Below are 27,686 nucleotides of genomic sequence, written 5' to 3'. Positions count from 1 at the left end.
TAAGACCACTTTCTTTTTCAACAAGGGCCTTAAAATTTTTAAAAATAGTAAAAGCAGCAGACTACTCTTTGATTACATACACCCATCATTTTCTACTGAAATTATCAGTGAAGGTAATAAAGTATTTATTACCTCCAAGAGAGATTGGCTCCAATGGTTCACAGATCTCAGTGTGAACCAATTGCAACGGTTCTATTACTCTTCGGGATACTCCACACGGAAATGAGTTCCTTTGCTATTTTCCAAGTGTGCATGCCTCACACGCATATCCTGAAGCTTCAATAGCAGGCAAGCCATGCACCATGCTTGATGAGGACAGAAGTTTCAGGCCAAAGCGAAGATGCCACATCCAAGAATCATTCTTTACTTTTCCATAAAAACATTTCTCGAGCATTGTGTTTATATGGAGAGGAAACTTACGATTCTTCGCCATCTGAACTTTCGCAATCAAACCTCCATGCATATCTCTTATGGAAAGAGAAGAGTTCTCCATGTGTACGACATACCCCTTCTCAAGGAGTTGTCCGATACTGAGGATGTTATTTTTCATGTTTGGTATGTAATACACATTAGAGATGTAATTTGGCTCACCATTTTTCACGAATGCAAAAGAATGCTGGTTCAATGCTTGAACATACCTTAGACTCTAAGGTATGTTCAAGCATTGAACCAGCATTCTTTTGCATTCGTTGCCCATGCACTTGCAACGATCCTATCAACTCTTCAATGGACAATTTTTTCAAGTCCTTTGATTCTTCGATCGCCACAATCACATGTTCAAACTTGGTTATGAGATATTGCAGTGCCTTTTCCATGACACTTATGTTTTCAACTTTTTCACCATTTCTTTTTAAATTGTTAATAATAACAATTAAACGTGAAAAGTAGTCAGAGATACTTTCACCTTCCTTCATGTGCGCCGCTTCGAACTCAACTCTTAGTGTTTGAAAGCAAACCCGCTTCACTCGATTAACATCCTTGAAGATGGTGTCAAGGGTATCCCAAGCTTGCTTGCTTGATGTTGTTTCAACAATCTTTTCAAAGGTTGATTCATTTAATCCTTGATAGAGAATGAACAAAGCCTTGTTGTCTCTCTTCCTTTGATTTTTTAGAGCGGTCTTTTCTTCGTAGGTGAATGCGGCTTCTTCATCCATGATTGGTTCTTCATACCCATCGGTGACAATCTCCCATAGTTCTTGCGACCCGAACAACACCTTCATTTAAATGCATCATTTTTCATAGTTGTCCTTTGACAACTCAGGAACCTGCGGATGGATGGTGTTAGCTATCTTTTTCTTCTTCTTTTTTTTTTTAAAGAATGGCTGTTTTTTTATTTTTTGAAAATGAAGGGAGATGGATGAAATAGAAATATGATTATTTTTAAAAACAGATTTTTTTTAGCTAGAAAAACAAACTGCTGAAATTTGATTTAAACTGCTGAAATCTTTTTTTCTTTTTTTTTCTTTTTTTCTTTTTTTTTTTTGTTGTTGCTGAAACAGTGGAATCTTGCACAGATTCTTGGCTTTGGCAATCTGAATTTTTTTTAAAAAAAAATAGATTTTTTTTCTTTTTGCAATCTGATTTTTTCTTGGACAAATTTTTCTGAAAGAAAAAATAATAATTTTGTTTTGGCTGAAAAGTTGCTAGAAACTTCTTCTATAAAAAAAAAACTTGGGACCTGTGGGTTATAGGCCCACCACACCTGATGGCTTTGATACCAGTTTGTTGGGTCCAAAACCCAGCTTTTTCCTAACGTGTGGCTGCAGCCACCGTAAAAATTATAAAAAAAAAAAAATTTTAAAAAAAAAAAAAAAAACTGAAACTTTTAAAGAGGAAGAGAGAACTACTGTATTTTTTATTTAATGAATAGGAACGAATACAAGGTGCCTTTTATAGGCTTTTCTTATTATGTAAAATGACTAATTTATACCTGTCTAGATACATCCTAGGGGCAGCTAAGCATAGAAAAAAATCTAGAAAAATATCCCACAGCTAGCTCACATGGCATTCACACGGTTTTGACACAGCTAGCTCACACGTCATTCACACAGTTTTAGATTTGTACAATCCACCACCGTGTCCAACAATAGGCACCTTTTATAGTGTACAAGTTGACTTGCCACAACCATCTAAACATTGATAAATCCAAATCGAGCAACCACGGTTTCAAGCCGAGCAAGCAAGACTTCAAGACGAAAACCTTAACAGGCTTATCGACCTTTTGTTGAGGTTTCTCGGCAATCAGCTTATTAATATGTATCCTTATTTACCAAATCATCTTCATGATCTACCGATCCCTCCTCGACAAGGATTAATAAGTTTGAACAATACCATTTTGCCAGAAATTTTCCACCATCCCCTATAAGCATCAAAAGGAACAAGTGCAATAACCAAACATACAACCAATTTAAGACAGATGCACCAAATCATTGAACCCTTGGGTACAATACTACCCAGGAGCAAAACAACTTAAGGGGAAACTTCCTTCAACTCTAGTTCCTCTTACGATTTATACAGTTACTCTAGTGGTTAACTCGACCTCTTAGAAACATTGAGTACCCTCTTATTTCCTTCATATGGTCAAATAAGATTTAATTAATTTGATCCAAGAGGTTGATGGCCATCAGTAGGGCATCGTGTAAACAGACCAACCTATGGAAAGCCCTATGTAAAATGCATAGAACAATGGTATGAGCTGTCGAGAGGATATCGCCCTCCTGAATTCACTAATATCTTTTTAGGAGAATGTGGCCAGTCGAATAAAAAAGCATATGGTCGATTCACCATACCGGTGAAGTTTTGAACCAGGATTTTCTAATGCTCTAGGTATTAGGAATTTCTCTCACTAGAACAACCTTACATATATAACATCTTAAACTTTTCAATACTCGGGAATTGGACGTCCTCAAGTGTTAATGTTAATGCCTAAATATTACATATTTATACCCTCTATTATATTAATTTTTCCATGCAAACTCATGATAAATTTGTCTAATTGAATATATTTTCTATTAACATGAAGATTTCAAAGTGTATAAGCCAGTTATGTGCTCAAAATAATGAAATAAGGCCTAAAAGAATCTGAACAATTTTGAGAATCATCCAACCCTTGATAGATAATTAAGGCATAGGGTCTTCTTGTCTTTCTTCTTTTGATCTTTGAGGGTAGCCTTTTGCTCATTGTTATAGGCCGCTTCTTGCTCCATCGTGGGTTCTATATACCCATTGGTGATGATCTCACATAGATCTTGAGATCTGAACAAGGCTTTCATTTGGAGACACCAATTTTCGTAGTTGTCCTTAGACTACTTGGACATTTGAGGTTGTATTGTACTTGTCATTTTAAAATATTTCAATATTGAAATAATATACGCTGTTAGAACTTGCAAGAGTTCAAAGAATGCCCACCACTTAAGATGATTCCACCATTGCTTCTGAGACAGATGGTGATGGGAAAAATGACGGAAAAAAAAATAATTTCAGCCTCCTTCTCATGGGTGATTTTTTTTTTTTTTTTTTGCTACTTGTTGGGTATTTCAAAACCAAAACAAGGAAGAGAAGTAGCTGGTGCAAGTGACGTTGTTGCTATCAAAGCTCAAAAATCAAATGCTATTGTCACAACAGAATCTGAACAATTTTGAGAATTGGTTGCAGGTGAAGGCTGCTGCTCATTTGGAAGGGGACCCGCTTCTTGCTGATGAGCCCCAAAGATCAGAAGCTCTGATACCAATTTGTAGGCACTGACTTATTGGCTTTGCCTAGATAGGAAGACAGGATTTCTCAAATGCTGCTGCTATACCATGCACAACAGGAAGGATGTTGCTAACTTCAGCCAGTTACACAGAGAGAAGCTGCTGGAATTATTCTTTTGCTGGAATTTGTTTTCTTTATTTTTCATTACTATAATCGGATACAGGGAAGCCAATTTATAGGCATTTGGAGTCATTATAAAATTATAACAATATCCTATCTAAATGCATTTAGCATTCATTAGGTGCATGCATGTAACAGAACTTGGGAATTCAAGATCTTGAAACGGTGGAGGTGGAAGATACTTCTGAAAACGTATCAACGGTCCAGATTTCAGGGATTCGTTGAATTTTCTAGATGACAGGGTAACGTGTGTTTGAAATGCATTTAGCATTCATTAGGTGCATGCATGTAACAGAACTTGGGAATTCAAGATCTTGAAACGGTGGAAGTGGAAGATACTTCTGAAAACGTATCAACGGTCCAGATTTCAGGGATTCGTTGAAGGGTCTAGATGACAGGGTAACGTCTGTTTGGGTTTGACGTTTCCAACAGTGAGAAGACGATGAGAAGGATTTGCAGACACAGACTACAAATAACGAAGACTTTAACGTCCCATAAATTCCACAAGTTTCTCACTGGCTTCAAAATGGTTGCTATGCTTCCTTCTTCCATCCTGATAGAAATATCAAACATTTTTGAAGTAAGATCGGCAGTCCTGGATACACAGATCCAACAGACACAAAAACCCACATTGCTGCAATTTCTTATTTTCTTTTGCTAGTACCATTGAAAGGAAATATCATGAAGTATGGTGTTGACTGAAATAAAACGTATTCCAGATCCAATTTTTAGACTGTTAGCAAATCGGGTTGGGTTGCGTTTAAAATGAGGTCTGGTCGCGTTTGGTCCAGCAACCATCTTGGACCCAGTTAGCCACACGCATGTAAGGGAAAAAGCCTTTCGCAAGAAGTTACTGCGCTGAAAACCTAGCTATGGCCCACCGTGATGTTTGTGAGAAATCCACCCCGTCCATCGGTTTGGTTAGCTCATTTTATGGCATGGATGAAAAAATGAGCCGGATCCAATACTCAAATGAGCCGCACTAAAGGAAAAGGTGGATAGGGAAATTCCTACCGTTGAAACTTCCCTGGGGTCGACAGTGATATCTACATGCCATCCATACGGTTCATAAAAGGTGGCCAACTGGATGACGAGAACGGATTGACTACTCCCCCTGCCACAAGCCCTGTGGCTGGTGGTGTGTGCTCCATGGGCCCCACCATGATGTATGTGTTTCATCCATTCCGTTTATCCATTTTTCTAGATCATTTTATGGTATGGTACCAAAAATGAGGTATATCCTAATCTCAAGTGGACCACATTACAGGAAACAGTGTTGAATGAACGTTGACCATTAAAAAAAAAAAAATTGGGGCCATAAAAGTTTTGGATCAAGCTGATCTTTGTTTTTTTTCCCTTCATCTGGGTCTGCATGACCTAATCAACAGATTGGATGTCAAATAAACAGTACAGTGGGCCTTAGGAGGATTTTAATGGTGGATATCCAATCATTATTGTTTTCCTGTGGTGTGATCCAACTCCTCAGGTGACCCACCGTGTATGACGATTTTGTCACATTGATAGAGAAGATCACTGGTCTTCTTTATAAATCCTAGGCCTAGCCCACCTGACTGGGCTGGGCTTCGACAGACAAGTGTTGTGGGTTGGGCTAGGGCTTACATGCATGACCCATTAATTTTCTGATCATGCCTGGACTCAAGTAATTTTAGTCGGGCCTGGTCCGACCCGATCCAATAAACATCTCTTATACAAATATGCCACTCCAATAGTAGGTTAGCAAACCATCCATCTCAAAATGTAGAAAGTTTGTTTCATTTCTCTAAAAAGTCTATTTCGTTGTGCTTGCATGGCCCGCTTGATCAATGGATGGATTAGAAACATTCAAGTGAGAAATAGGGATTTTATCAAATGAATGGATTAGGAACATTAGACATTCCCCTCAACAGGTGGGACCGTGGTTTTAGAACTCCATGACTCCAACCAATTTGTTCGGTCGCAGGCTGAGTTGTGACTCGCTTGAGTTAGGGTTCAAATATCAGCTGAGTTGAAGAGGGACCATGGGTTTAGGATTTAGCAACTTTGACCAACTTATCTGATCATGTGGCAAGTTGTGACTAGGTTAAGTCAGGAGTGATTCGGCTGTTTTGAGCCGAATCAACTAGTCATTTGATTTATAAATTGCAGTGGCCAACGAGAACGGGTCCGAGTCCGAGTCAACTTGAATGAGTCACACTCGACCCGTTAGACTCTTAAAACCTTGTGTGATACACAATTTATAAAACAAATGGATGGTTAGAATTTATTTTTATTATTATTTTATTTATTTTTTGCATCTCACCCAACCTAAGGAGTGAAACGACCTAATTTTGAGAGGGGCCTAATTGGTGTGGATCACCTGATGGGATTGAGACCTTTACTTAAAAAAGTGAGAGGTTTGCTAGAATGCATCATTGTGATGGTCGACTTGTTGCAAAAAAGCTGTACTTGGAAGTTTGGTGTCAACTATCATGACACATTTTATCCTGTTGCCATACTTAATTCAGTGCATGTATTATATTTCATAGCTGTGCGCTAATTGCTCTTTTTCCTCAATGGAGATCTTAATGAATAAATCCGTGTCCTCCTCAAAGATTCCTACATCAAAGATTGAATCGAAAATTCTGTTGCCTCAAGAAAGCATTTTATGAGCTCAAGCAGTCACCACGCACATAGTTCAACTGTTTCGGTGATGTGCATCTCATCACTATCTTTATCCAATGGCTTGGTGGCTCTACTACTATTTTATATGTTCATGACATTAGTGATAGTTGATGCAGGACATGAAAATCAAGTATGATGTGCAAGAATTTAGGCTTAGATCATACCAATTCAGAAATAATTACACAAATTCCACATCCCACATGATAGTCCAAACATTCAATGAAAGGGAAATCTATGCGGGTCCAGGCCGACACAAGCTAGGGCTGGACCAATAAAAATTATAAGCCAAACGATATCAAAGAAAAATAGAAATCAACTACACATGCATAAGAATCAGTCCCTAATCCAAGAGATTCCCTAATTTCAATTCAAAGAACCCTAGGGTGAAAAAAAAAAGAAAAAAAAAAAGAGGAGCAAAGATGTTAAGGCTAATGCAAACTAAGGCTTGAGTTTAGAAAATAGGAATGAAAATAGGAAAACCTGACCCGGAAAAAGCTATTGCGTGCCGATGGTGACTGGGAGCTGACACACGTGCCCAGGTGGGCTGGCCACACGTGTGTGAAAGCCCGTCTCCCCAAAGTGACATCTAGGCCTTGGTTGGCCAAGGGAGACCTCCAATCCCTCTAAGTTTGACGACAATCCGATGTAAGGTTGAGGCGTAGTGCTCCGCCGAAGTTTCAGTCCTCCTACAGGTACAGATTATGGAAACTGGCTGTAGGGGATGAATAGCTGCAAAGACTGTAAATTTCAGAGCAATAATGATGATAAAAGATGACGTATATAGATAAGAGAGGGTAGAGAAGGATGGGGATAGATGTGGCTTCACACCGCATAGTTAGCCCTTCGAAAAGGGAGGGCTTCGCACCCACTTTTGAATTCTTCCGCAACTCCTGAAGAGAAGAAAAATAAAGCAAGATTTTTTTATTAAGCTTGAATGAATGAAAAGAACTACAAGGGATGCCTATTTATAGGGAAAATCCTATATCCTAAAACTCGCACCATGTGCGCAACTTATTACTTAGCGGTGAAGTAAACTAAAATAAAAATCAAACAAAGAAATTCAAAGCGTTCACGATATTTTAAATAATCACAATAAGCAAAACTTAAAATATGACATCAATCCGACGAGTGGGCCACGATAATGAGGTCTCATGATGCACTTTTCTTGACTATCGGGCTCACCCTTCTGAACCAAAACTTTGTCTTCTAGCTAGGAGACCCTCCTTGTATGTCGTCATCGAACTAGATCGATGGTGAAGCCCTCCTTCTGTGTAGGTACGTGCGTAGGGGGTGGCGTGCGTGCGCGTGTAGGCGATGTGCGCACGATGTCCTCATCAACTCTCCCCGGCTGCGAAGATTTCGCCATTAGCGAAATAAAACTCTTAAACTGCTCCAGAATGTCAGGATCAAGTCTCTTAAGCTCCTCCTCAGTGAGTCACGTGCTGTCTAAAGCTGGGTGTGACTTCCATTTAACTAGGTATTTTTGAAACTCGCCACCTGACGTGTATCTCATGGTCCAGGATATCCTCTATTTCCTCTCTGGGTGTATAAAGGCTAGGTATGGGAGGCAGAGGCTGGGATGAAAGGTCGGGAAGAGGTCATGGATCAAGGGGTAAATCTAGAGAATCAAGATGGGTGGGCGAAGGGCAGGATAGTATCAGTGGGTCCCTGAAAAGCAACTAGATCATCCACATTGAATGTTGAACTAATTCCCATGGAAGGTGAAAGATCTACCTTATACGCATTGAGACCGTTTCGCTTTATAATTTTGAAGGGCCTAGCGCTACGCGCATGTAACTTACGAGCGGCCCCTGAAGGGTACCGCTCAGGCCTGATGCGGACCATCACAGAGTCCAATATTCAACTCTTTGAAACGTTTATGTTGGTCTGTAGAAAATTTATAATATTCATTACTAGTAATGATCTTTTGCCTGATTTCTTAATGCAATGAATGTATGTGATGCGCAAAAGACTCTGCAGACTCTGATGGCTTATAGGACAATGACATACGAATAAGATCAATAGGCTTCCTAGGCTTGTAACCAGTAACGACTTCAAAAGAACTTAGACCTGTGGACCTATTGATAGAACTATTGTATGCAAACTCGGCTATGGGTAGTACGGTGTCCCGTGTCCTAGTATGCTCCCTCACTAAACATCGAAGTAAACTCCCTAAGCTCCTATTAACCACCTCAGTCTAGCTATCGGTCTGAGGGCAGTAGGCAGAAGAAAATTGGAGCCTAGTATTCATTATGTGTCATAGTGTCTTCCAAAAGTAACTCATAAAGCGCACGTCAAGGTCAGACACTGATTTTTGGTAACCCATGCAGTTTGACGACCTCACTAAAGAATAGCTTGGTACCACGAGATGTATCAGAGGTCTTAGAATAAGGAATGACATGGGCCATTTTAGAGAAATAGTCCAAGACAACAAATATGGAGTCTTGTTTCCGAATAGTTTTGGGAAGTTCAAGCACGCATTCCATACTGCTGTCCTACCAAAGGATGAATGAGACTGGCAAAGGTATGTATAATCATGTATTATGTTTCATTTACTTTGTCAATTGACAAGTACAACATTGCCCTATAATTTTGACCACGTCTCACTTGAGGCTTGGCCAATAAAATCTATCCTCCACTAGGGCAATGGCCTTGTCATGACCAAAATGAACTGCGACCCCTCCTTAATGTGACTCCCAGACAAGAAAATCGCGGAGGGAGGTGCGTGGTATGCATAAGTGGTCACTCTTAAACAAATATCTATCCAAAATCAAATATATCATTATTAGCTCCTAACAGACTCTCCAGCAACGACGCGTACACAACTTCGAATCTGGACATGTAGAATACTCTTCTTTGATGCATTCAAGGCCTGTAACTTCAATGCTCATGGAGTTGAGTAATGCGACTCGACGACTCAAAGCATTAGCAAACTTATTCTCTACACCGGCCTTGCGCTTAAGCACGAAAGTATACTCTTAAAGGAATTGAACTCACTTGGCATGCCTGAGGCTTAATTTCTTCTGAGAGTTCAAGTATCTCAAGGCCTCGTGATCCAAGAACAAGACGAATTCTTCCAGTAATAGGTAATGACGCTAATGGCATAGTGATTGCAGTACCGCATAGAATTCCTTGTTATAAGTGGAATATATTTGTTTCACCTCATTCAGTTTCTCACTAAAAAATGTGACAAGGTGCCCTTCTTGACTAACAAGGTGCCCTCCTTGACTAAGTACTTCTCCTATGCCGACACCTGACGTGTCACACGCGATTTCAAAAGCTTTTAAAAATCTAGAAGTCGCTTGACTGGAGTTTCGGTCATCTTGACCTTTATCTCCTTGAAGGCCTTTGAAGTTGCCTTTGTTCATTGAAACTCTTCCTTTTTATGCAATCCGTGATGGAAGCTATAATGGAACTGAAGCCTCGAATGAACCGCCTATAAAAGGTAGCTACGCCATGAAAGTTGCGCCCCTCATGAATATTGCGAGGTTCAAGCCAATTGACAATGGCCTTGACCTTCTCAGGATCCATCGATACGCCCTCAGCTGACACAATAAAACCTAAGAAGATCACACTAGTAGACCAGAACACGCACTTCTTTAGGTTGGCGTATAACTTTTCGGCCCTAAGGACCCCACAAACCTGCCTCAAATAGTTGAGGTGTTGCTCCTTGGTCATGCTATAAATTAAGATATCATCAAAGTATACAACCAAGAACTTCCCCATGAAGGGCCTCAACACTTGGGTCATCACACGCATGAAAGTGTTTGGGGCATTAGTTAACCCAAAAGGCATAATTAGCCACTCATATAGCTCATTCTTCATCTTGAAGGCCATCTTCCACTCATCACCATGGCATAAACGGATTTAGTGATACCCACTTTTAAGGTCAATTTTCGAGAAGATAGTAGCATTAGCCATCATATCTAGCATGTCATCAAGACGCGGTATGGAAAACCGATACTTAATTGTAATTTTATTGATGACCTTATTATCAACACACATCCTTCATGTGTCGTCCTTCTTAGGTGTAAGAAGAGCAGGCACAACACACAGACTCATGCTTTCTCGAATGAAACCTTTCTCTAGGAGTTCATCAATCTGTCTCTTCAACTCAGCGTACTCCTTTGGGTTCATTCGGTAATGCAGGAGGTTTGGTAAAGTCGCCCCAGGGATTAAATCAATAGCATATTGTATATCCCTCATAGGGGGAGCTCATTCAGTAGATCATCAGGAAAGATATCACGAAACTCATGTACTACCTAAATGGCCTCAGTGGGTAACTTTACGCTAGTCTCTGGTACACTTTCCCTATCCACAAGGGCGTATATCGTCGAGTCCACCTCCGTTTCTCGCTTAAAGCCTTTGGCATTCAAAATATGGAGCGGTTTGGACTTAGACTTCGACTCCGCTTCTTTTGGGCCACTTGCACCACTGTGTGGTGGACTCTTTTCCAGTTGTATTCTTGGGTGGCACAGGATTTAGCTAGACTTTCTTGCCCTCAAACTAGAACGTACACACATTTGAACGACCAAATATGGTGACGTCCCTGTCATAGAACCACGGCCTACCCAAAATGATATAGCCCACATCCATAGGAACAACATCACACCAAATTGTGTCTTTATATGATCCAAACTGAATAGGGATAAGACAACAGTGCGAGACTGGAATGGATGTTTTATTAACCCAAGAGACTTTGGAGGGTTGATGACGGGCTTCCAGCTTCAAACCCAAACGACTCATAGTGCTACTCGGTGCCACGTTGGCACAACTACCACTATCCACAATCATCTTACAACTCATTTCCCCACATTTTGCATAAGTGTAGAATATCGTGTTGCGATGCTAGTCATCAATGCTCTTAGCTTGAGCCAAAGCGCAACGCACAATTGCGAGCGTCGCAGACTCTTGCGTTCCCTTTTCCTCATCACTAGGGGTTTTGACTGGCTCATATTCATCCTCCTCACAATCACTCTCTAGGGGCACTACTTCTACTTGCCCATCAATAAGGAGTACTTTGGTGCCCTCTCTCATGCCGCACTGGTGAGCAAAATGACTAAACCCCTGACACCTAAAACACCCAGTGGCCCCGCTTCCACGCGAACTATACCCAGCAATCTCTTTACCCTTATCATCCTTGGGCCTGGACTGAACATTAGTAGAATTTTTTTTTGGAATCTCGTGTTAGGTTTAGCACCTGAGGGGTTGGCTTTAGCACCAAATTCACGAAAGTCAAACCGCCTTCCCACAGACACTTTAAGGTATTGCTCGACGTCTAACACTACTTGGTATAACTATTCAACCTTACAGCGGGTCGAGTACTCTTCAAACTTCTCGATATAGTCCGCAACACTCATGGAACCCTGTCGAAAAGACTACCACTCCTCGATCAACCGTAAGCGATAAGAGAAAGGGAAGTCCTTTTCTTTAAGTGTTTCTTTCATTTCTCCCAATGGATTATTGGGAGTTCGCTCGCTCTTTCTTTCTTTTACTCAACCGTCGCCCAAAACCTCTTTGCTTGGCCCACAAGCTTCATCTTGGCGAACCGAACACGTCGAGCATCCGACATGTCATACCACTTAAAATAATGGTCCATATCCGCCAACTCGTCTAAAAAAGCTTTAGGGTCCAAGGGGCTATCAAATGTAGAGGCATCTACCCTAACTCCCTTGATGAGTTGTGCATCTAGGTCATATTGATCATAATGTCCTTCACGGGGTGGGTGCACAGGTGCGTGCCCATGACCAGCTCCTTGGCCGCCTCCATTCCTTGGTCTAACCTCCTGACCAACTGCCTATGATTGGGCATCCTCCCTAGTGGTGGGGTTTGCCCTAAAGGAGGCCTCTATTTGTTCCAGGCGTCTATCTATGCGTTGTTCCAAGTGCTTACTCAAGGACTCAACCTACTGGGCTAACTTGGCCACCGTTTTTTACAGTTGCTCAAAGTTTAGTGTGGGGTGCGAACCAAAACCACGACCCGTACGTATGGACATACACTTGCTAACTTCACCTAAGGACTTTTTAGGACGACTATATGCAACTAAATAGGACTAAATGATCCTATGAGACTCTATATAAGAGAACTATGCAGAGGTACTAAAAAATCCAACAATATAGTTATCGAAATAAGGGATTAACAAAAAGTTACAGCAATGTAAATTGTTAACTTCCTGCTACCAAAAATTTCAGCAACTAATATTAGGGACTACGGTATTCCAAACAGCTATATGTGATGAACTGGATGCATGAAAGACTTAAACAAACTAAAACCCTAGATATGTGATGTATTCCCCTACAAGAACCGTAGTCTCTGATACCAAATTTGATGCAGGACATGAAATTCAAATATGATGTACAAGAATTCAGGCTTAGATCATACCAATTCAGAAACAATTACACAAATTCCACATTCCACATGATAGTCCAAACATTCAATGAAAGGGGAATCTATGTTGGTCTAGGCCAACATAGGCTAGGGCTGGACCAATAAAAATTATAAGCCAAACGATGTCAAAGGGAAATAAAAATCAACCACACATGCATAAGAATCAATCCCTAACCGAAGGGATTCCCTAATTTCAATTCAAGGAACCCTAGGGTGAAAAAAAAAAAAAGGCAAATAAATTAAGACTAATGCAAACTAAGGCTAGGGTTTAGGAAATATGAATAAAAAGAGAAAAAACAGAGGAAAACCTGACCCAGAGAAAGCTCCTGCATGCAGATGGTGATCGGAGCTGACACACGTGCGCGGGTAGGCTGGCCACACGTGTGATGGAAGCCCGCCTCCCCGAAGTGACACCTAGGCCTTGGTCGGCCAGGGGAGACCTCCAATCCCTCCAAGTTTAACGACGATCCAACGTAAGGTCGAAGCATAGTGTTCTGCTGAAGTTTCAGCCCTCTTACAGGTCCAGATTATGAAAGCTGGCTGTAAGGGGATGAATAGCTGCAAAGGCTGAAAATTTCAAAGCAATAATGATGATAAAAGATGGAGTATATAGATGGGAGAGGATAGGCACGGATGGGGACAGATGTGGCTTCACACTATGTAGTTAGCCATTCGAAAAGAGAGGGCTTCGCACCCACTTTTGAATTCTTTCACAACTCACGGAGAGCAGAATAATAAAGCAGGAATTTTTTTTAATTAAGCTTGAATGAATGAAAAGAACTACGAGGGGTGCCTATTTATAGGGAAAATCTTATACCTCAAAACTCGCATCATGTACGCAACATATTACTTGGCAGTGAAGCAAAATAATATAAAAACCAAACAAAGAAATCCAAAACATTCACGATATTCTAAATAATAACAACAAGCAAAACCTAAAATATGACATCAATCCGACGAATGAGTCATGATCATGAAGCCCCATGATGGGCTTTTCCTGACTATCAGGCTCACCCTTTTGAACCAAAACTTCGTCTTCTAACTAGCAGGCCCTCCCTGTACGTCGTCATCGAACCAGATCGATGGTGGGGCACTCCTTCTGCGTACGTACGTGCATAAGGGGGTGACGTGCGTAGGCGTGCAGGCGGCGTGCGCACAATGTCCTCATCAATAGCAATACCTTAATGGTCAAGTCTTTACTTCAAAAGGTGGATTTCTGCCCACTACAATATTTTCTTGAGATTGAGGTTGCTCATTCATGACAGGGTATTTTCATTTCCTCGACTTTTGTCATGCCGAGTCCCCGATTGAAGTCGATCATTGATTATTTGCAATCCTAAGATGTATATCGCTTAGTAAACAAGTTGCTTTATTTGTCTATTACTTGCCCCGTATTGCCGTTAGTGTGATCAGTCAGTCTCTGAACTCCCTGCTTCCATCATCTTAACACTGTATTGCATCCTCCATTACATTAGGCCTGCTCCTTGGAAGGGTATTTTTTGTGCCTCTCATGATCATTTCAATATTTGAGCCTAATGCAACATTGGTTGGACTAGCGAATGCATCCACTAGATTAAGACTTAAAATAACATCACACAGGGAGGGTTGGGCGTGCTTGATTTTTAGGGCACCAAAATCCACACACTTCCTATTTGCATCTCAAATTTGAACAATCTAACACGTTCAGACCTACTTAACACAAAGGAACTCATGGACATCAGTTAGAATTCAATGGATCAGCCCCAGATGCACTGAACTGGGACCAGTGCAGCTACAATTCACTGCAATGAGGTGGGCCACAGAGGGCCTTGAATCTCTGTAACTGATGCTGGTGTTTTCCAGCCTTTGACCAGTGACTTTAAGCTGTTGACATGATGCTTCGACAAATCTATATCTCTATCCTTCCCTGCAAGCCAATAGAAACCGATTCCCCTACAGAGATCTATGCCCCAACCAAACATTTTGCTGGTTCTATGAACTATGGCAAATGTTTGGAGATCCATGGTGATTTGCATCCTTGGAGTTATCCACCATACATAATTCTTCTCTCTTTGCAATGATGATTTCATTGAATCATTGCCCAATTGTCAGATTTCGGTGTTGAAAACCTGGGGAAACTCATTGTTTGCAGGGTCGAAAATTGCAGTAATTTGAAGGGTTCGGTCATCGGGAGAAGTGTGAATGTCTGTGCATTGGGAAGCCTGGAGAGTCTATGGTTCACTGATCTTGCCAAGCTAAAGTATGTGCGCAGGGGGGAGTTCAGGCTGGAAAGCTTTGGCATGTCTTCGATACAATAATGTTGAGTGTTGCCCAAAACTTGTCAGCTTCTTCCCTTCAGATGTCAGCTTGGAAAAACTAGAAACATTCAAAATAAAATTCCGTGGCAGATTGGAGGTGGTGCTTGGAGAAAATGGTGATGTGGGGCAAAATGCATTCCCACTACTTAACAATCTATGCGTTTAGGAGCTACAGAAGCTAAGCATTTGCAATTCGGACTTGCCTGTGCAGAAGAAGTTCAGTCAGTGAACGTCCAAAGATACAGAAACTCCCTCCTTGTGTCATTAACAGCAGCCTGCAGGATGCTCCTCCTTACGTTTTAGAGATTGGAGGTTAGTCAGAGTGGCCAGACAATCTAGAATGGGTAGAAAGAACTAGTCACCATTTTATTTAGCTTTTTATATGGTTATTCTCCTTATTGAACCTTTTAACAGCATTTTGTGTTTGTCTGTCTTCTTTTCCAATTAGTGATTGCTAGGTGGGCTTCAGCATCCCAAAAACTGATTGGCGAAGGTTTGAACCTAGACTCTATGAAAACCTTTATCCGTTCCAAGGCGCAGACCATTGCACCCTTAATCCACACTCAGTGGCCTGACTGCTGTTCCTGGGAGTTTAGAGATTGGAGGTGAGTTGAAAATGGTGAAACAATCTCAAATGGAAAGACAATTGGATCAAGCACTGGATCAGTGTCAAAGATAGTTGCCACTGTCTGAGACAATGGTTCTTTTTCTTTTTCTTTCTTTTTTTTGTTCTTTGTTTTTTTTTTACCGTCTCCTCTTCCTTCAACTGTTTAGTACATGTTTGTACATTTATTATTCTTTATAGCATTTAGTTGATAGAAGCTAATGACATTGACAGTTCGCCATTTTGATATCATATTTGAGATGTACAATGTGCAGAAACCTATTTCAGATATCTGTTTTCCAGTCAACATTCTTCAGCTTTGCAAATTTCAAATCTTGATTATTATTTTTTTTTCTTTTTTGCTTTTTTACTTTTTCTTGTGTGTGTGTGGAGGGGGGGAGGTTCTCATCAAGCTATTGGTGCATGATTGTTGATCTAACTCGGACATCAATGGATTCCATTAAATTAATGGGAAAATAACAAGTAAAAAAGGTCTGGTTGAATAATAGTTCAATGAAATTATTTCAAGCAACCAAGATGTTGATACTTACAGCCTGTGATTATGTACACGACTTGCCGAACACCTCTGGCTCTACACTGCACAGAATTATTTTTGGGGATTAACCGAATGCACAGCGGAAGCAAAATTTCTGCACGTAATACATGCGAGTAGCGAAACTGTAACTTCACTGAAAGATGCCATAGAGAAAGATTTCCAGCTATGCAAGAGAAAAGGATGGCAGTTGAGTTAAACAGAGGATGAAGGCATCCGAAGAACCTCCTGCTTTCATGGCCTCTTCTCTTTAAGATGAGTATTGTCCCTGAGGAAATGCAGAAATGGATGAGGAATGTGCACCAAAATCTCTATGGGTGTGAAGAATCTGCGACTCAAGTTATGCCAAATAATGTTAAAATCAACAATAAGCACCATGGATTCTGGATTAGGATAAATAAGACAATAGAAATTAGGGGAGATATATAGCAAGTTGATTTCTTCAAGAGTAATTTGCAAAAACATATGGTATTTAGTGATTTTCTGACGATGCAAAGTTACAAACAGGAACTTATTGGAAAAATGTCCAAATGGATGCATATCGCGTGCACAGACAAACAAGGGGCCCACAGCGATGTGTGCATGATATCCATTCCAACCACGAGGTGTGCCCTCCCAGGTTTGGCCCAAAGTCCAAATACCTATTTGAGACTCCAATGGGCCACACTACAACAAAATGTTGGGATGGGGAAGCCCACCATTAAAAGTTTCAAAATTCCCACCATGGTGTGCATACGCCATCCAATCCATTCATCAAACGCACCCCACCAGGACAACGGAACACCCCAAAAATCAAGCCATTCCAAAACTCTGGCGAAACACGCCACATGAATTTAGAGGTTTTAGGAATGACTATACATTGTTCCTAATGGTGTGGCCCAATTAGTCATACACACATCATGGTAGACAAAGAATGTCTGAGGCCCAATCGTGGAGCGCCCAATCCCCACACCACTGTCATGGCAGTTTTGGAGGCCCTCCAGAGCAAAGCACCTGGAATTCTTTTGATGGAAATACTCGTTTGGTGTAGGGAGCCCATTTGCCCTCATCCTCATCAAAAGGAGAAGATGAAGCATATAAAAAGTCAAGCAGCTCAACCATTGCAACAATTTCGGGGTCACAAAACTTACTAGATCAGTTGATCTTGTTACCTATTAGCTTATAAGAATCTATAGCCAGGGTGTTTTGTGAGGCTAAAGAGAATGAACAGGGGAATTTTTCAACTGGAGGAATGTCTTCAACCCAAACATCCTCCCAAAAAAATCTTTCCCCATTTCCAACCTTAGATCTCACACCATGAACATTTGCCCCACTCTCTGTGAGATCCCAAACTTAAATGTAGCTTTCCCTATGAAAAAGATGTTCCCCTGGTTATCTCTTTCAGGGTCCAACCCCTCTCCATTTCCCCATATTTAGGAGCAATAACTCTCTTACATAGAGCAGCTTGTTCTTTATGATTTTTTTATTTTTTTATTTTCCGAAAGATACTGAAGTTTTTTATTAAAGCCCAAAGGCAAGGGGGAACACAACAAAGAAAAATGACAAAAAAATACAATAGGCGGAAGGCATCCTGAACCCAAACAAACGTCAAGACGTCCAATCTCTCACAAAAGACTCTACTAGAAACCCCAGAAATAGAGCTCCTCCTGTCCTTGAAACAGCGATCACTCTTTTCAGCCCAAATGCTCCATATAAAAGCCAGAAGTGAAAGGTCCCATGCAGACTTCTTCTCACCCTTACTCCCGGATCTAAACCAAGGTGTCCCGTATCGGTATCGGTTGGCGTAACGGTGCCCTCCGAAACCGATACGGATACGGGGGCGTAACGGCGATACGGGGGCGTAATGGCCCGTAACGGCGCAATTTTTTTTTTTTTGCCAACAAAATATGAAAAAATATGGATTAAATCCAGAATATTCTAAGCATTCCAAATATGCATTCATTTATAAATTGGAACATGTTTATGGTGGTGTAACGGTCCACTCTTTGGTGAGAAGTTGTATCGGACTGTCTGATTAATTTTTTAACTAGGTAACTTGAATTTGACTACAAAATTCGTATATTTAATTTTTTAAATATGTAATTTATATACTTAACATCTTGATATCATTTCTCCCAATAGTTCTTTAAAAAAATAAAATTAAATTCAGGTAGATGGCGTTGCCAATTTGGGGCTGACTTGGAGGACCAATTTATTCTCCAAATCAGCCTCAAATTCATGCCATTTATTGTCATTATCCCACTTATAAATTGGTGGACATTTATTGGATAGTGAATCATAAAATAAAAAATAAAAAATCAAAAGGCCCTATTTTAAAAAATAAAAGTTCACAAATTAACAATTAAAACTATTCAAATAATTTGATTTTGGCATTGTGAGTTAGGAATTGCAGTTCATAATTTAATTGTCAAATTTCAAGTTAATATATGTCTCGTGTACAATTTTTTAAGGTTTGAATTAGGAGGGACTCGGATGTAAAGTGCTGCACACGTGTCAAAGTTTTTTGGGCCTCACCCGTGATGAATGTGTTATATCTACACCATTCATCCATTTTGCCAAATAATTTTAGGGCATGAACCCAAAAATGAGGCACATCCAAAGCTCGAGTGGATTGCACCGTAGGAAACAATAATAATTAAATGTTCACCATTAAAAATTTATTGAGGGCTGGAAAAGTTTTAGATCAAGCTGACATGGGTGTTTTCCCTTCATCCACGTCAATGTGACCCAATTAACAGGTTAGATTGAAAATAAACATTACAGTGGACTTTAGGAAATTTTTAATGGTGAGCATTCTATAACCGCTATTTCCTATGGTGTGGTCCACCTGAGATTTGGATATTATTAAATTTTTGAATCCTGACTTAAAATGACGTTGCAAAATGGATGGATGATATGGATAAAATATATACATTATGGTGAGGCCCACTCGGGGCTGATATGATTGGATGGAAAATAAACATTACGTGCGCCCTAAAAATTATTGAACCGTGAAAATCATTATCGCTGCTGCTATTTTTGGTGTGGTCCAGATGATCTCTGGATATAATTCATTTTTTGGCTGGCGCTCTAAAATGATCTCTGAAAATAGGTGAACGGTGTAGATGTAATAAATACATCACCGTGGAGCCCATATAACTTAGATCTCCTTTGAACCATTCGTACAACTCGGATCTCGAGGAGTGTCAGCGCTCGTATTTGCGTGACACGTACCGCAGTCAGCTGCGGCAAAAAAAAAAAAAACGGAGAGAGAGGGAAACGAAAAGAAAACAAGAGGGAAAGAAAGAAAAGAGAGAAGAAGAAGAAAAGGACAGTGGAGGAAGAAGAAGAAGAAGAAGAAGAAGAAGAAAGAGAAGAAGAAGAAAAGAAAGGAAAAAAAGGTACGTTTTTTTTTTTAGTTTTTTGTTTTTTTTTTTTTTTAGGGCCCGTCACAGCCGCAACGGGTCCGTAACGGCCCCGTAACGGCCATTACAAATGCTCCATATAAAAGCCAGAAGTGAAAGGTCCCAAGCAGACTTCTTCTCACCCTAACTCCCGGATCTAAACAAACATTTGATCATTGCTGGCATAACCCAGAGGACTCGATGACTGCAAAATATTGTTCTGGACCTCTCTAGAGAAGGCACAGTGAATGAAAATGTGATTCACTGATTCTTCATCTTTGTAGCATAAAAGGCAGATGTTGGGAAGAATCATGGCTCTTTTGCGCAAATTGTCTAGAGTTAATATATGATTTCTGCCAACTAACCAAGCAAAGGTAGCCACTTAGGGGGGAGTGCCAAGGAACCAAACTGGAGAAGTATGGCGATCGTGAGGATGGGAGGATAGGCTAGAAATTCTGTTATATAGAGATTTAACCAAAAGTTTCCAGAAGGATGATATTTCCAGAAGATCAGCCTTGTCCGAAATAGGCCTGAACCTGTGCAAAAAGCATACGAGAGAGCTCATCTGCTCAACCTCGACATCCTCCAAGTTATGCCGGCAAGGGTTGATCCACACTCTCCTTTCCCCAGACCAGCAATCGCAATCAGCAAACCGAAATCTAAGGAGAGAAGCAAATGGATACAAGAACCAGATAAGGGGCAAGTCACTTGCCCAAGTGTCCTCTCCCAAAATCCGATGCAATTGCCATTCCCAAGAGAGAAAATCATATCACGCCTTCATACACAAAATGAGCAACCTTCACTATGGATTTCGAGATGTATGATGAGGAAGATTACTTAATCTTCCAACCCTTAGAAGAAGAAGAAATACCATATTTGGCTTCAAGCATAGACCTCCACAAAGACAATCTCTTAATACCTCCCTCCGGGAGAGCAAACCTCCTTTCAGCTCAATCAATGGAATTTACCAGAGAGAGCACCCCCATGCCACAAGAAGTCTCATAAAGGTGCACTTTTTTAAGGTTGATGTAGAAGCGCTTGCCAAAGGACTCCAAAGATAAGGCCCAGGTGATTAAGGTGTTCCTTGTCTTACTGTAGATAAGAATGTCATTAAAATATACAACAACAACAACATTACCAATAAACGGGTGCAACAACTGAGTCACGAAGCACATGAAAGTGCTAGGTGCATTTGTGAGACCAAATGGCATAACCAACCACTCTTAGAGGCAGTCCTTTGTCTTAAATGCCATTTTCATTCATCACTAGGTCGGATGTAGATTTGGTGGTATCCATTGTGAAGATCAATCTTAGAGAAGACACCAACACTTGCCATCAAGTCCAGCATATCATCAAGAGGAGGAATGGGAAAGTGGTACTTTACTGTGATTTTATTAATAGTTCGACTACCTACACACATCCGCCAACTTCCATCCTTCTTAGGAGTAAGGAGAGTTGATACAACACATGGGCTTAGGCTCTCTCAGATGCATCCCTTTTTTAGTAACTCATCAACTTGATGCTTCAACTCAGTGTGCTCGAAAGGACTCGTTAGGTATGCTGGTAAGTTAGGTACATATGCTCCAGAAACCAAATCTATAGTGTGTTGAATATCCGGCAGTGGAAACACCTCCTCAAGCAAATCATCAGGAACCAAATCTTTGAAGTCATGCAACATAGATTTGACTTCATCAAGAATAGTCTCATCCTAGTCAATAACAGGCTCCTGCACTTGTTTTGTGACTATAACGAATATAACACTTTTCTCCCTGCTCTCTACCTCGAAATTTCGCATGGTGAGAATCTGGGAGTTAGAGGGAGCAACTGATGTCAACGATGGGGGCGTAAATGAAGGAGGAGACATAAGTTACAATGCGCGAAGGTTGAATCCAATGACCTTGCCATAAGAATGTGTGTGTTAACCTCACCATCACTTTGTACCTTCTGATATAAATAATAATAATAATAATAATAAGCAAGATCAGATGAAAAGGATGTGGGTGACATTCATTGAAATATGTCACACCAAATATCGTCCCCATAGATGCTGATTTTAAAGGACACCAAACACTTTCAAGTCACAAGGATGGTCAAGTCGTCAACTCACACGACCTTATGTGGTTTTGGACACCTTTTAGTTGACAACTTAAGCTTATCAATTACCTCCTAAAAGACGATGGTCACCACACTACCACCATCGATGATCATGTTACATAACCTACTTTGGCATTTTACCCATAAATGGAAAATAGTGGTCCGTTACCAGTCTTCCTCTTCCTTGATGGTGATAAGGAGGCGGCCTATGATAAAAGTAGGACCTTCAAACTTAGCTTCGACCGCAATCTCAGCAAGGGTCTAGATGTGATGCAAGTTTTACATAGGGTTTATCCATCTCGATGTGCTCGTTAGGGCTACACACGGGTTTGTTCAGTCCAATTCTGGGGTGAAACTGGAACTGAACTGTTCCATACGGTTCTAGGAATTTTGGAACCGGAACTGGACCGTTAGCACCCTAGAACCGAACCAGAACCAGACCGTGAAAACCGGTTCGGTTTCGGATTGGTTCCACGATTCTGGACTTTTTAAAATCCAGCCCAATTGGTATGAATTCCGATGGCCACTAATACCACCCATTGCGGTGTGAGAGAGAGAGAGAGAGATGTAGTGAGAGAGAGAGAGAGGAGCAACAAGAGAGAGAGAGAGGGCCAGCGAAAGAGAGAGAGAGAGGGCAGGGGCAGCTACACACAGCAAGGTTGGGTTGGGTAGAATTAGGGTTTTTTTTTTTTTTTTTTTTTGAACCTTAAGTTCAGTTCCACAGTTCGGATCACGGTTTGGTTCAGTTCTACATAGCCCTAAACCGGAACGGAACCATTCTAAACGATTCTTTGATTTTTGTAACCAGAACCGATGTACTCTAGAACCGGACCAAATTGGACCGTTTGATCGATTCCGGTCTGGTTCCACAGTTCTACCGGTTCGATGTGCACCCCTAGCGCTCGTTGTAAATTGTAATACTCATGGCCGCTCGGGTGGTAGGAGACCGTAATGGAGGTTATAAACTTGTGGACACTCATTAGAGAGATGCCTATTTATCCGCAATGATAACAGTCAACACCTCACCGTCTCACCTAAGGAGATGATTAAGATTAGGGCCTCACCCCATGGTGTCATGTCTCTGTAATGCTGATTGCCTTTGGTGCGAGTTTTTTGGAGGAGGCCACTACAAAGTTTGTAATGGCATTAAAGGTAGAGTCCACATCTATGAGCGCGGCTGAAAAGGGTAGGGACGTGCTTGGTAGCCCTACAGTGGAGTCCGATTAAGATGTGGATTTAAACCTTTTTCACTGAAGGTTCGCCAACCTGAGAGGCAAAACATTAAAGAGTGATAGAGTTGTACACAGAGTCAAGCTTGGCACGGCTCAGCTCTCTGCCAGCAGCCAACCCCAACTCGAACTCGGCTCGGTCCGGTCCTCCAGCCTGACTGGTCAACTCGGCTTGGTTCGATTAGCAGCTCGAGCCAACTCAAGCCGAGCTTGAGCTTGTGTGACATTTTCTCAAACACATAGATTGCATTTTCAATCGCCCATGCTTCGAATGCAAATCAACAAAAGCGCTTTGCAGGCATTTCATCAAACACTCGGCGAGCAACATTAAGATCAAGATATGAGAGCAGACCTATAATGTAAAGTTTTTTTTTTTTTTTGGAGGGGGGATTTGTTTCTTCAATCTTCCCTCAGATACCCATTTCGAGAATACCCTGATATGAGGGCAGTCCAAAAAACAAGCATTTCCTCAAACACTCGACAAGCAACATCAAGATCAAAATGACCGAGTCACCAAGCCGATTTGATGCAAGACAATTAGCCACTTGCTCTAAAAGCTCGAACTGATAGAGCATGGCGAATCAATCCCTTTATCTCATAGCCCAGGCCCCACATCGCATGGGTTAGGACCTCGGCCGAACCCCCTCCCCCTCGTGGGCCCCACTTCACATGAGTTCCGCTTCACACAGGCCACCCACCTCGAGTGTGTCCCCGCATCCCACAGGCTACCCCACTCAAGCCCAGTATGAAAATGCCCCTGCATTAATCACCCCTGACGAGGAGTCTCGAAAACAAGACCTCCCGCTCTGATACCAATTTGATGTAGGACAATTAGTCACTTGCTCTAAAAGCTCGAACTGATAGATTATGGTGAATCAATCCCTTTATCTCATAGCTCAGGCCCCACATCGCATGGGTTAGGACCTCGTCTGAACCCCCTTGTGGGCACTACTTCACATGGGTTTCGCTTCACAAGGGTCACCCACCCCAAGTGTCCTCTCCACATCCCACCGGCTACCCCACTAGATCCCAATGTGAAAATGCCCCTACATTACAATTCGATGTGAGTCAAATCGAGTCGGGGTTCGAGCCGAGCCGAGTCAAGATCAGGTAAGCTCGAACTCAGTTCGAAATTTTTTCTAGCTACAAAACCTAGCTCGACTAGATCCAAATCCAATTTCGAGCCATGGTGAGTCAAGCTTTTCCGAGTCGAGTCGAGCAAGCTGACCGAGCTGACTCGACTCGTGTACATCTCTACAGAGTGTGTTGCTACAGTTGGTGTACAACCCATCAAGCCTTCCGAAGAACATCATTAACTAACTTGAAATCATATGTGACAATCTCATGTTGGATCTCTTGGTGTAACCCTATCCGATAGCAGTTGGCTATTACACAGTTTGTCTCCGCAAGCTTACAACACACAAAAAGCTCATTGAACTTCTCAGTGTAATCATCCATCAATAAAGTTTCCTATTTGAATGCAAGGAGCTCCTAGAGAAGAGGATTCATGTACTCTGAAGGCAAATACTTACTTTCCAGCTTCTTCCTCATGTCAGCCCACCTAGTGATAGCAGGACAACTCATGATGAGCTTGTTGTTGTCAACACTTTGCCACCGGATTCTTTTTGGGCCCTTCAACTTGACCTTGACAAAGGCCACTTGTTAGACATTATCCATATCATACCATGCAAAATAATATTCAAGCATTGTAATTTAATCGACAACAGCCTTTGCATCAAGTCAACCAGTGAAGTTCGGAACTTAAACTCGTACTTTCTTGGTAATATTGTCTTTTTTAGGCGTCTCTATCGAGGCGTAATTGGCTCTCTGTAAAGACTCATTGCATAACGTCATCAACAGAATCCTGAGGACCCGTATCATTTTTATTCACCGAACGTTCTGGTTAGAACTCTTGTTATGGATTTGGATCACCATAAAAAACTCAGGTGGGATCAGATTGCTCTCCATGTGGTTCTCCACGTGGTTGGTCAACAGCGGTTTTCAGGCTAGCTACCTTTGCGAATAGCTCGGTGATGCAATTTTCTCATTGTTGATCAGTAAGCTTCCCTCGATAGATGTGACCACTACAGGTAGACATCATATCAAGGGGTGGTGACGTCGAGAAAGTAATGGATAAAATATAGGGCAGTTTCTTATTAGAACAAAAGATTGTTAATGAACTAAGATTATAGGCTTTAATGGGATGAAACAAGGCTAGATTTGGGACTGTTAATGGTTTGGGATTTTAGACTTTTAATGTGGCTTGTAATGGGGTTGGAATAGGGCTGATTTTTTTGGGTTTTAATGGACTGGAATAGGGCTTGTTTTTTGGGTTTTTAATGGGCTAGAGTGAGGCTAATCTTTTGAGTTTTAATAGGCTAGAATTGGGGTTTTTTTTTTTCTTTTTTTTTAAAGGGGGGGCTGGAATAGAGCTGATTTTTTGGGGTTTTAATGGACTAGAATGGGGTTGATTTTGGGTAGGTTTTAATGGTTTAGAATAGGATTGTTTCTTTTGGGCTTTAATGGGTTGTAATATGGGCTAGATTTAGACTAAAATATGACCGATTTTTAGGCTGTTACTAAGTTGGATTATGGAGGGTAGATGGCTGTCAAAATTACAGCAGAGTCTCCCCTTGTCAATTGAACTTTTGGGTTTTGTAAAAGAAAAGAAAAAAGTGAATGTAGGGTAGGGGGATGGATGCAATGAAAAAAATAAAGGAAATGATACAAAATTTTATTATTAAAGAACCTGGAAAACAATATGGAGATTATTGTTGATCTAGGACTTCAACCCAACCGTTGAGACCTGCTTTGATACCAAACTTGTGCAGCAGGCTGATGGTAAGGATCTGCCTAAGCACCTTCAACCAGGCACAAGCAATGTTGTCAAAATTGTTATCGTATCAAAATTGTAAGAGGGGTTGAATCGTCTTGAATCGCAAATCATATCGTAAGTCGTAAGAATTTTTATGATTTTCTTGAAAATGTGAAAAATATAAATAAAAAAAAATCAAAAATTAAAAACTTAGCAATCATCCTGTGGCCATCACTATGCACCAAGTAATAACATCTCATGATCGTGTTAAAGGATTCTTATCTTTCTTTTCTTTTCTTTTTTTCTTCTTTTTATTTTTAAAATTTTTTTTTCGTCTTCCAAGAAATTTTCCTTACAAAACATACAATGATCCTTTAATAATTTAAGTTATTGTTGCCTATCTTGACCGTAGAATTACATTGCAAAATAAGCATTTGATCCTGTAGACCGATGAAAAAAAGATAATTTGATTTCTAACCATCATTCCACAATACATGAAGTCAACATGAACATAAACATCCATAAAAATATATATTCTCTTAATGTTAAATCGTAGATCTTTTTCCTTTTTTAATGATTTCGCACTTCTTAATTGGTCGAAACACCAAATTGATGTATGACTTATCTTGAATGTTTTTATGGATGTTTATGTTCATGTTGACTTACAATGTATTGTGGAATGATGGTTAGAAATCAAATTATCTTTTTTAATCTCTTATATAAAAAAATAAAATAATTTACTTTTTCTAAACATTTCTTTTTCTTTTTTCTTTTTTTTTTTTCAAGCCCCTACCAATTTAAAAACAAAAAATGAAAGCCAAACAAAGCTTAAACTAGAAGAAAACAAGTATTAATTTGAATCATAAATTGAGATTTGAATAAAAAATCATAGCATTCAAATCATAAAATCGTAGGATTAATATAAAAAGCGATTCAAAGGTGGGATTCAAATCGTTTTGCTTAAGATTTGAATTGAATCATGAATCGTAAATAGTAGGATTTTGACAGCACTAAGCACAAGAATCATGAGCAAAGCGAAACAATAATTAGAAATTTTCATTCATTTCCAAGATACTACTCATGCTAGGCCCTTAAATAAGCTTTCACATGTACAAATAAGGAAGATTCATAATGTCATTGACAACCAATGACTTATCACAAAAATGAAAAAGTAACAATGAGATGACTAAGGGATAAGAATGCAAATAAGAAGAATTGACTTATTGATTATTGCATAGCTAGCTGATTGATTTTGCTAGTTAGCTACCTAAATAAAAGGCTTCGGCCTCCTTATTGATGGACTAGCAATGGGGCTTGGGCTTGGGCTTAATGGGCCCAATTCAGCCTGCATCACATCTCTCATTTTGTTAAGGCAAATCGACCATAAACCAGCAAGAATTCAAAGTCTACAATGGATCCTCTCAGAGCCTCATCACATGATGTTTCAACAATACGACAACAGAGTATGACATTTCTAATTTGCTTTATTATTATTATTATTATTATTATTATTTTGGTGAATTAGTTTAACAAAAGTTGATCATCATCTATAAAATTAAAAATAAATATAAAAAACTAAAATAGCAAATTATTGCTAAATTTAAATACACATTTCAAGCATCAATCAAACCCATTCTTACGAGTACTGACTAGAAGCTTATTAAGGAACCATGAAAATAAAAATCAGTTACTCACATCCGGAGAGCAACTTACATCGCACTTCGTGTCAATTCTTGAACTTCCTTAATTGCTGCACTAATACCATAGAGGCTCATTTTCTTCACCTGTTT

At 40.4% G+C, this 27,686-nt stretch overlaps 1 protein-coding gene across 6 annotated transcripts in view; it reads right to left on the bottom strand.

Moving 5' to 3' along the window:
* Positions 1-16,450: 16,450 nt before the first annotated feature.
* LOC131221861 (lysine-specific demethylase JMJ26-like) overlaps positions 16,451-27,686 on the bottom strand; it is a 36,208-nt gene continuing 24,972 nt past the window's right edge. For 3 of the 6 annotated variants that reach the window (XM_058217160.1, XM_058217158.1, XM_058217157.1), the window contains 2 exons: positions 27,610-27,680; positions 16,451-16,643 (listed from right to left, as the gene is read on the bottom strand). In XM_058217160.1, coding sequence (XP_058073143.1) covers positions 16,610-16,643; positions 27,610-27,680 — 105 coding nt within the window. In that variant the 3' untranslated portion in view covers positions 16,451-16,609. Of the gene's footprint in view, positions 16,644-24,613; positions 24,726-27,591; positions 27,681-27,686 lie in introns of all 6 variants that reach the window. The other 3 variants (XR_009159624.1, XM_058217159.1, XR_009159625.1) reach the window with 2 other exon arrangements.

This window comes from Magnolia sinica, chromosome 12 (assembly GCF_029962835.1).
Source record: "Magnolia sinica isolate HGM2019 chromosome 12, MsV1, whole genome shotgun sequence".
NCBI lineage: Eukaryota > Viridiplantae > Streptophyta > Magnoliopsida > Magnoliales > Magnoliaceae > Magnolia > Magnolia sinica.
This window is presented reverse-complemented; position numbering and strand designations above follow the sequence as displayed.